This window comes from Filicampus tigris, chromosome 1 (genome assembly GCF_054856515.1).
Source record: "Filicampus tigris isolate MCC_2025a chromosome 1, RoL_Ftig_1.0, whole genome shotgun sequence".
NCBI lineage: Eukaryota > Metazoa > Chordata > Actinopteri > Syngnathiformes > Syngnathidae > Filicampus > Filicampus tigris.
This window is the reverse complement of record NC_141217.1, coordinates 16,962,501-16,973,745: the sequence shown is the minus strand read 5'-3', so window position 1 is coordinate 16,973,745 and position 11,245 is coordinate 16,962,501. Positions and strand designations below refer to the sequence as shown.

At 42.0% G+C, this 11,245-nt stretch overlaps 1 protein-coding gene across 3 annotated transcripts in view; it reads right to left on the bottom strand.

The window, feature by feature from the left end:
* Positions 1-661: 661 nt before the first annotated feature.
* LOC147153032 (uncharacterized) overlaps positions 662-11,245 on the bottom strand; it is a 41,604-nt gene continuing 31,020 nt past the window's right edge. For all 3 annotated transcript variants that reach the window (XM_086018784.1, XM_086018697.1, XM_086018862.1), the window contains exons 12-16: positions 10,637-11,245; positions 10,371-10,524; positions 10,192-10,281; positions 8,664-8,859; positions 662-7,564 (exon numbers count right to left, since the gene is read on the bottom strand). The exon at positions 10,637-11,245 is cut by the window's right edge and continues 10 nt beyond it. In XM_086018784.1, the coding sequence (XP_085874910.1) occupies positions 1,116-7,564; positions 8,664-8,859; positions 10,192-10,281; positions 10,371-10,524; positions 10,637-11,245 (7,498 nt within the window). In that variant the 3' untranslated portion in view covers positions 662-1,115. The remainder of the gene's footprint in view (positions 7,565-8,663; positions 8,860-10,191; positions 10,282-10,370; positions 10,525-10,636) is intronic.

The window sequence follows — 11,245 nt, the reverse complement described above, 5'->3', positions numbered from 1 at the left end:
ATCATCATGACACTCATTGGTTTCCGATTAACCTGCTCACCAGTGGAATGTTCCAAACAGGTGTGTTTTTATTTATTTATTTATTTTTATAGCACTCCTCAACTTTCCCAGACTTTTACTACCCGGTGCTAGCTTTTTGGTAATGTGCAGCAGGCATCAAATTCAAAATGAGACAGTATTATTAAATATATTGTCTTTGTAGTGTATCCAATAGGACATGATTTGCAAATCATTGCATTCTGTTTTTATTTACATTTGACATAATGTCCCAACTTAATTGGAATTGCAGTTTTGGGAATCTCATTGCACGTGTTTGTGAATGACAAAGATATATATTTTGGGGGATTTAGCAGGTTTAGATGTTCAAAGTCTAAGGAAATACGACAGGTGATTTAGGATGAAAATCATCTTTCTATTTTCAATAGCACTTTTCCTCATTAGAGTCGGGTCTGCATCTTATCGCAGCTAACTTGAGGTTGAGAGGAGACAGTCAATCACAGGATACAGACAAACAATCACTCACCTGTGAACAATTGGAGTCGTCAATTAATCTAACAAATGTGTTTTGGGAATGTAGTAATGTAAACTCAACACAGATGGGTCTCAGTAGAGATCCAAACCAAGGGCAAAAAAAAAGAAGAAAAGAAAATCAAACACCAAATTGAAAAGCTAGGCCTTTTTTATTGTTTTTGTTGTTGTAAAAGGGTCATAAACTGAAGCAACATATACACTTTAAACTTAACTACAACCTAAACATATACATATATGTACATTTGTTAATCTTCATGAAAATGCTCTACAACCTGACTTTACAAGTGGTTAGGCTTAGACACATTTAGTCCCAATCAAAGAGGAACATACATGGGCTTCATAGGTGTACAATTTCACAACTGAGACAAGCAAGACAACCATTGTTGACAGAAATACCTGGTGAGATTTCACTTTGTAGTCATTATATTTATTTTGCATTTAGGTCATATTAAATGTTTATTAAGGCATGGACTCTTCCCACTACTAAATCGTTATGATTGACAGAATTAAATATTTTGAATGTGTGTTAAGATTAACCAATACTGTGATTGTTCTTGAGTTTTTGGACGTGAGTTGCAGGCTTCCTATTTGTCACTTTTGTTACGCTTATCCCCCCCATCGTCAGCGGGACTTTTTCCCGCCTCATGTCTTTGCCTGTCTTGAGTAAATGATCTACCTCTACTCCACTGCCTGTTAATGTGGCCTCCTCTTTGTTTTTGTTTTATGCTAAACATGTTAGGATCGCCCATTTTATGATTTGGTAAGCATATGCGGCCTTCAGTTGGAGTGGGCAGCAAGCCAGCCTTTGGTTTTGGAGTTTGTACTTCTTGCTGATTTCGTGGATTTTCAAAACTAGCCCGATTAACCCGCTGAGGACCACGGACTGCTTGATACTTCTGTCTTGGGCTCCTACCTCGGATGGCTAATCCTCGTCTATTATACTGTCTTGAGTCACTTATGTCAGAAAATTTCATGTCATCCTTTGTGGAAGGATCGGGTGCCCTTGAGTCTAAAATTGGGCCCATCTTGTCCTCACCTCTATGATTCCACACAGGGACTTCAGTGTCTGTATCCCACCCACCGGGCCCGTGTCCCAGTCTTGGGTTGTCAGGTGCCCTCCTCATATCCATTTTGTTACGAATAAACCTTCTCATGTCAGAGTCACGCCTTTTAAAAACAAGGTCAGATCCTTGGCCACCTGGTGTAGGGCCTCTAACGTCTAAACCTCCCCTTTCTCTTTCCGTTGCTCTAGGGTGTAAATTTCGAGCATCACTCACTGGCCTTTCAATGTATGGATTCTCATCGTAACGAATATCTATATCTCCTATTCCTCTTCGCTCATGGTTGTCTTGCATCTCGTCTTCTCTTCTGTTTTGGAATGAATTATTGTGATCACGAACCCCGTGTACAGGCCTTGGCCATTCCATGCTTTGACCTCTTGTTCTTCGTGATTGCCTTTCAACCTCTTGAACACCTATACTAACTGACCCAAGTACACCACTGACTGGAACTCTCCTTTCATGGCCTTGTTGTCTGCAGCCCATGTTTTCTGATCCCCATCTTGGCTCAGAACCTCCTCTACCAGGCTCACTACGGTCATTTCCAGGTCCTACTCTATCAGGCCTAGTACACACTGGATCAGCATTATCTTGGAAAGACCTTGGATCCCTACAGCCAGGACCACTCCAATCATCCTCAGGAACTATCCTAGGCCCAGAAAGCAATGGTGTCCGATCTGGCATGTGCCCCCGCTCCCTCACTTCAGGGCCCCTCTGTGCATTACAAGGCCCCCCTGTATTATATTCAAAAACGTGTACGTCAATATCCTCTGGAATCGGCCGAGGACTCCTGTTATCTTGACGGTTCCAATCATTTTCAAATTGCATTTCATGTCCATCTGACCAGTGTTTCTCTGGGTCTGTGCCTCTACGATCTGGTGCTGGGTACCTGCAATCTGTTGCTTTCCACTTGTCTTGATGACTATTTTCAAAGTCACATTCCCTTCTATGTCTTTGATCTTCTCTACTATCTCGACCTAATCTGTTGCTTTGCCTGTTTCCTGTTCCCATGAATGCCGGCCCATTTTCTCTCCAATTAGGACCTGGTCCACCTGGACCTCTCTCAAAATTCATAATTCGGAAGTCACGGTCTTCTTGTTGTCGTCTGTCAGGCCCCAAGCCCTCAATGTTTGGATTTCTCATTTCACATATTGGCCCTCTAAAATCTTGACTAGCTGGGCCTTTCCGCTCAGGCTCTAAGTTAGCTCTGAAATGTGGACCTCTTCTGTTGCAATCAGGGCCCATCATTTGTGGAAGTATTTTATCTGGGCCAGGTCCTCCAAAAGGATGATTTGTGCCTCTCCTGTCAGCAAAAACACTGCTGTGCCTCGTTCCCTGCCTATCTGGATGCCTCCTATCAGGCCCTGAGCACTCTGTGTTTTGACCGAAATGGTGATCCTCTGGTCTGTTTGGAATTCTTGCTTCTACCATTCTAGTTTCCATGAATGGTTGATGTCTTCTGTTATCAGGCCCTGGGTGATTTCTTTCAGGTCCCGTAATATCTGGCCCTCTCCAGTCATGCAAGGTTACGTCCATATGTGGATTCCCTCTTTCTGACTGAGGGTCCCAAGCTGGTCTTCTAGGTCCGAGGCCAAACTCATCAGTGTGTTGCTCTCCCCACACAGCAGAAGGCACTCGATCCTCTATTGAGTTCCTTTTAAACCCATGCTCTCTCTGATTACTCCCTCCTAGTCTCTCATGACATGGTCCAGTAAAAAACGGTAATCCTATTTCTCCTCTGCTGGGTTCCATTTCGCTAAAATCAGGAAATTCAGATCTGTTTCTGTCAACCTCAGGACAGTTGATTGATACTTCTCTCCTTTCATTCCCTGGCCCACTAAAATGTATTCCTGCAAGTCCTTTTGCATTGATCCTCGGAAATTCCATAGCAGGTTTTCTTCCATCAGGCCCTTGTCCCCTGACATCATGGCCTCCTGGACCTCGCACCCCTGCAGGGTCCTCCCTACCCAAACCTCTTTCAAAACCTGATCCTAAATTATCTAAGACATTTGGTCCTCTCACATCATATTCTAAACTATTCATAGTTGGATGTTTGTTTTCATGTCTTGGTTCTCTTAAATCAGGACCTACAGGTTTCATGCCAAGAACACCATCAACCACAGCTGGATTGAAGTTATGTTCCTGTGTTCTGAAATCACATGCACCTGGTCCTCTACGATCATGCAAAGGAATTCTCACGTCAGTCTCGGGTACATTCCAGTTATGCATTTTGGGCCCTCTGATAACAGCCCCTGGCCCGGTGAAATCTGGACCACACAGCTCTCTTCTGTCACGTACTGAGACTTCTATATCAGGATAGAGCGTCTCCTCCCTTGGTCCAGTGACATCTGAACCACCTGGTCCTCTGCTATCATGCTCTATAGGCCCTACATTTGACCCTTCCATTTCAACCCGTGGTTTACAAGCATCTACACTACTAGTAGCTATTTTTTCAGGCCCATGGCTTTCGATAGTTGTACCTCTCCAAAGAGGCTGATGGACTTTCCCGTCATCTTTTGTATGTTGCCCAATTCTGACTGAATCTCCAACTGATCCGGGACAATTCCAATCAACATATGTCTTACACTCAAATATTTTCATATTTTGACTGCTGAGAACTCCTGGACCAGTTTTTTTAGTTATCCAATCTGCTTTTAGATTAGAAATAGCACATTGGTCTTGCTGACCATTATTATCATTTGTCCTCTCAGGACATTGGTCATGCTTGTTTCTTCCTTGAATGTTTACATAGTTGCCATCTGTAAGTGTTTCTCCAATGCCTCTGTCTGAAACATGTGAGTCAACTCTATGACTAAAACCTTGACCACCCATACTAGCGACAGCTTGACCATGTCCTAAAGAACAAATTTCTATGACATCATGCTTTCTACAATCGTGTAGGTTTTCTGATACTGTCATGTCAAGGCTATGCACACTCCTTTCGAACTTAAAATCATACTGTGCTTCCTTGAAATGGTGTGCAGATCCAACATTGTCTTGTCCCGTATAGGAAATGCTGGACTGAAAATGTCCATAATTTATCATTGGTCCTGGTCTACGTGTGGATGCCTCTTCTCCTCTTTTTAAGCATTTTTCAGTTTGCTTTTCATCTGACATTACTGGGGATGATGTACGCAGGTATCTTTCATCAAAATATGTGGCTACATTTGACTTTAAACTACTTTCTTGATCACAGTGTCTTATATTTACGTCAACATCTTTTCCATGTTGCTGAAAATCCTTCAACTGAGGGAAATTCTTACTTTTGATACTGGGGTCACTACCTTTTATTGTAAAATCTGAAGTCCTGCCTTGATTTTGTGAACCCTCAATATCCATGACACCTGGCTTGCTTGCTGGTTCTGACTGAGACATATTTTCATCTACATTCAGATTAGGAACTTCAGTATCTTGCTCTGGATCGCTACCCGGTCTTGAACATTTTAGAAGACGGCTCATTTCAGGTCCTAAACTAGTACTTAATTCCACAGTTGGATTTAAAGATCCACTCCCTTGACTCAGTATTTCTGAATGCTTTCGATCTAAGTATTTCCCGTCATTCTCTCTCTCTGTCATACTTCGCTCCCCCGAGTCTGAACGATGTATATTAAGTGCTCTGAAAATAAGATTTGCAACGTTTGATGTACCTTCAAAGTGTGGTGGTATGTTCAACGTTGCTTGGCTTACAGAAAGCTGGAAATCATTTTCTACATTCATGGCTGGCGTGAGGTTACTGAGTTGTGTCTGGCAATCTATGATTTTATGAGATTTAGCAGAGGGATTATTTTCTACCCAATTTGGTTTAATAAACTGTGGCTCAGGATCAGGGCTCTCAGGGGAATCTCGAATGGGAGGGTCAATCTCTCTTAGAGGAATTGAACTTTCAAATTTATCTCCACTTGTTCCCAGCTGTTTATTCATCTCTGAAGGTAAAACACCTGAGTTATCAAGCCCACTGTCCATGCTGTTTAAAGGTTTGTTGGATTTTGGTTGTTGTGAAGTTTCAAGTTTTAAATTGGGCACATTTTCTTGTGAAAAGTCTTTCTCGGAACTATCACATTTTAAACTATGCTCATCATTGGTATTTTTCATAGAAAGTGGAGTAGTTAATGTGTTACAGTGTTCAAATTGTCCAACATCTTGGTTCAACTGACATTTTAAAGGAACAGGCATTTGTGTCTCAGTGATATTAGGGGATGCACAGATCTCTTTTGGTACTTGTGGCATCAAATCGTTTTCTCTAGGAGAGGATGATGACCTCCTGCGATCATGGGAATGACGCCTTGCACTGTGTGATTTACGGTGACGTGCCTGGCGTTCAGAGTGATCTCTAGTTCTATGCTTTGACTTATCTCTTTCACTTTTTCTGTGCCTGTCCCTTTCTCTGTGTTTCCTAGAATGTGAAACAGAACGCTGGTGGGATCTTCTTGAAGGACTTCTGCAGCGGCCTCTTTCGCGATGACTTCGCTTCTTCGGTGATGACCTCTTCCTTCTGCTTTGATATGCAATTGGAGCTGTGTAGGTTCTAGGTAAAGAGGAATCCTGATTCCTTGTGGTGTTTCCTTGAAATACATCCTCTTGGATTTCATTGAAAAGGTCATCCTCTGGATCATAAGGGACATCAGAATCCTCAATCTCTCCAGCAGATGAAGATTTTTCATTTACTTGGGCTTGTTCTGTAACTGAAGTGATATTTAAACAAGGAATGGCATTTGCGCCTTTTTGCCAATCTGTTTGTGACTCCACGCTGGGAGCATCAACAGCCTCTGTTAGACTGTTGGCTTCTTCGGGCTTTGAGTCTTTTGATTCTGAAGGTCTTGGCTCTGAGTGAATTATACCACTCTGAAGGGATGAGACTTGACTGAGAGGCAGAGACTTCGAAGGAGAAGGCATCATGGGATCAGTAACAGAAAATTGGGCCATAAACATACCTACGGTCTCTCTTTGTTGACGAAGTGCTTCCTCCTGTTCCTTTAACTGTCGTTTTTGCTCTTCAATCTGCTTATTCAGTTCCTCAAGCATTCGCTGCTGCTCAGTCAGTGTAGCAGCTGAGACGACCACAGTACCCGTGGGAAGGTTCTGTGGAACTGGAGTTAGAGACGAGGTTTCGGTTGGAATTTTGGCAAAAGACTGTGTTTCAACCGGTGTGGAATTTGGAAATGATGATGGACAGTTAGATATTTTAGTTTGATTTGTCTTCTTTTCATCACATCGCACATCTTGAAAAATAGTCTCATCCTCTGGATCATAGGCCACATCATCGTCTACAGCACTTGATAATGGAGGGTCTTCCGAATGATTGTTTCCTTTGCTCTGTGAAGAAACGGTTCCATATCCTATTGCTGGATCATACTCCTCCTCTGGGTCATAGGGACGATCAAATGTGCATTCCTCTTCTATATCTTTGACTTTAGATTTCTGTCCATACTGTTGAACAATTGGATCCACCATTGAGCCGGACACATGAGAAAACACAGATACTTTTGTACTTACTGTTGTCACGTTAGTAGTACAACGTTCCTCGTTAGAGACCGTGACAGTTGTTTGCTTATTTTTAAACAATGCACTCAAGATAGTTGATAGTGGTGTAACACTGGGAGTTTTCCTGTCAGAGATGTTACTGGATGTGGGTTGGGCGGATGCAGCATTGGCTGAGGTAGAAACGGTGGGGTTTGATTTAAAAGGGATCAGATGTGATGGTAGAGTTTCTGCATTAGAAGAGGAATCTGGCGGTGACTCAGGACAAGGAGGTGAATCAGGAGGGGTTGTGCTTGCAGGGGTCTCGGGATCATAGGGTTGGAAAACCTCCAATTTGTCAGAACCATACAGGACTGGAGGTTTTGGGATCCACATAGGGTCTTTAGAGATAATTTTTGATTTCTTTTCTTCTATATCCTGAAGTACACTTCCAGAACGCTTTGCTTTTTGGATAACTGCCAAACCAAGAAGAAGATTGGGCCTGTTCTTTTCAAGTCCTGTGAAGAAACAATAATGGATTGGTTCTCATTTTTGGGTGAAAACAGATTTAACTTTTTTTTTTTTAATCAAGAAATACAAACATCCATCCATTTTCAAGAGCACTTGTCCTCATAAAGATCACAGGTGAGCTTGAGCGTTGCCCATCTGACTTTTCACACCTATGGACTAGTTTACAATTAACTTAACATGCATATTTTTGGAATGTGGAAAGAGGCCAGATTATGCACAGAATCTCGACACGTGAAAGATGGAGCAGAGGTTGGAACCTGAAAACAATAGCTGTGTTTCCATTGCCCTCACAAATGTGCAAAATGCAAAAATGTAAGTATATCGCAATTTTTCGCATTTCAACTGGTCACGTGACCCCGCCCGGTCACGTTCAAAGGGTGAGACCCAGTACACCAGACCCTCCAGCAGCGAGACTCTGTCCAGCAGCCACAGCAACGAGCGCTAGTTCGACTGAAAACTGGCCGGGCACATTTCTATTTGTTGGCTTTTGATTCGAATTGAGACTGACAGTTTTTGGCTGTTTTCCACTGTCTATTGTATATAGTGTTTTGTGTTAATTTATTGCTTTCACTTGTTATAATACTGCAATTTTGTTGTATGTAAAGTGCTTTGTTACAGCTGCAGCTGTTGTGAAATGCGCTATATAAAATTGTATTGTATTGTATTCAACTGTAATGGAAACCTATCTTGTGAGGCAGCTATGCTAACCACTCATTCACCATGCAGCATAAAATTTGATTTAAATAAGAATTTGTCCATTGGGCGGGATTTGGTTCTGGAATTTTATTTTAAACAATATCTACAAACTCATTTAAAGCAGCAACCTAATATATGAATGGATGTGTCTTTAACTTATGCTTTCAATTCTAAGTAATAAGCTGTTGTGTTGCAAGCTATTAGGTGGTAATCATTAAATAACGACACAAACAGTTGCTAGTTAAGATGAAGGTAGGGCGACTGTAGCAAGGAAAAGGAATACTGTACAGTATACTGTAGTCAAATGGAGATTTTCTTAAATAAAACTCACTATGAGGGGAATGAATGAATGAATTTGTGTCTAGATTTATAACTCGATTATTGTCACACCTGGTCCTTCCAGAGGTTGCAGTATGGATGGAATGGACTCCTTTGCACTAAGTGGTACAAGGTAGACATCCTTGATGGAACGGCTGTTGTTGGAAACTACACCAAAGCGCCCTCTGCTGCTGAAGTACGAAAAGAGTGAGACATATGCCACCTCTTCTTCTTCAGTCGCAGGATGAAAGCGGATCACGCATAACTCCTAATAAACAACAACAAAAAAAGTATATCATGTAACTGGTGTTGACAAAGACATGAATCTAATACAGCAAAACCCCCTCGATCGCGGGTTGCGGGTTCACGGTCATGGTATTTTGCGGATTTTATTTGTAAGTGTGTTTTGTATTTCACCGTTTGCCGGCATTGTGCAGCAGTTTTGAGTTTAAATCAAGTCACGAAAAAATACTTGTATCGCTATCGTTTTGTCAGCCGTTGATTAGCATTTGTGTTCTGTCAGTAGACTCTCAGCGTGCTGCTTGCTGATCACTTTTGCATTTTCCCTTTCTGTACCAAATGTAATGTTAGCAGAGTGGCATCCTGACATGGGTCAATTCCAAAATTGCATTGGTGGAGCCACCCAGACAAAAGAAGCAACACAGCAAGCCAGCCACTGCTTCAAAAGCCCATACCTCAATGAGCGGGGAAGGTTTACGAGTGTTTGCGAAGGTAGCAAAAGTAGATTTTTTTTGGCAGGGTTCGTTCAAGGTTGCAAATGGTTGCAAAGTCATTTGCCAGACCTTCACCAACTGTTGTAATGGTCACGAACCGTTTTTCTGGTAGCCAAGAAGCTCAGCTTCAGAAAACAGGTCAGCCGTGGTTGGTTATTACCTGAGCATTTGTAATGTCATTTTCAGTCGACAGAAGAGACAAAATGACCGCCACCAGAGATGGCTAAAAACGCTGGATTAACTCTTATTCCACAAATGCAATATTTATCAGAATGCCTTGTTTCAACTAGTGGGGTTGCATAGAACCTATTCTTGCAAAATATATCTTTGGGTTGACTCCCTCTTAAAGGTGTATCTCTATATCGTGGATTTCACTTATTGCGGGGATGTTCTGGAACGTAAGCCCTGCGATGGAGGGGATTTCACTTTATACAATGCACTCCAAAAGCATTGAAATAGTGAGGCCAATCCTCTTTTGGTAAAGACTGAAAACATTTGGGTTGTATCACAGCTTCACAGTTGCTTGTTTTACACCGTCAGCTGTTTTTTTTTATGTTGCCTACATGGTTCTGTTGGAAACCGAGAATAGACAGTTTGCGTTGTTTATTACTAGTGTAAATATCAATATAGTGGGACACCTATGTGCAACAAAACACACATCAGTCACACACACTGACCAATACGCACACATGAAAATGGCACGAATTTAAAAGAAAAAAAAAAAAAGTTATGTAGCAACTGCAGATACAAATGCCTGGAAACAACGGTTGATCTCTCAAACTAGTATTTTTTTAGTCTACAGCAAAAATGAAGGAATTGGCCTCAATGTTCTGGTACTACTGGAGCGGAGTGCATATGATGCTTGCCTTTGTCATGTTGGTCTTGAGCTTGGCAACATAGTCCCACACTGTTTGAGGCATGATTCGTCCACCAATTTCAATAGTATCGGGTAGTTCCTAAAGACAAGAACAAGATGTTCATTATTTTTTAGTTAAACTCCCAACCTTATGATGATGATGTAAAAAAAATGTTGTCTAAATGTTACCAATTTCAGAGTTTCGGCAGATCCTGAAACCAAATAGACTTTCGTAGCAAACTTTGATACAGTCAACATGTTGAGGAAGCCTTTCCACAGTACTTCTTGCTTGGCCAGGAACTTTGAAGTTTCACCAGTGGCTGGAGATTCAGAGATCACATTTCTGGAAAATAATCCACCCCAAAAGAAATTCATACGCAAAGCCATTTTACACAATTTTGCAATGCACAATAAAGCTTATGACATCATACCTAACCATACATATCTATAAATACCTTGCAGATGTGCCATAGAGTCGCGGATCAGCTGAAGAGGACGGCTTCATTAGGATAGGTTTTGGTAATGGTTTTGTTGGTGGCACTGGCAAGTTGGGTACAGATGGTGAAGTAGAGCTATCCTCTGTACGAGGAGCATAAGGTGCTGATTGTTTCTTCAATGTATTTGTGGGACCAGATGTGCTACATGATGAAGCAGAGCTCCTACTGGCTGCAGTACGGGGGTCACGCCTTGTAATAGTTACTGTGGAGACGGCTGGAATTACAACAGGAGTATATGTTCTTTTTGATGTGGTTTTAGAAGTGTCAGAAACTGGGGATGCAGGGGACTGCATGACAGGGGAAGCAGGTGACTCTAAAGTAGGAGAGGCTGGAGAGTCCTTAATGGGAGAGGCAGGAGATTCCAAAACAGCAAAGTCACTGGTGTCGATAACAAGACGGGACGAAGGGTCGAAAATAGAGGATGAAGAATAATCAAAGTAAGGTGAGTCAGGTGAGTCTGGTGGAGCTCGTAGAGGTGAGTCATCTACTGGAGACTTTCTCCCCCGAGAAAAATATTTGTCGCTTGATTCAGACACCTTGCTTTTTTTGTTTGGAGGTTCGTCTTCA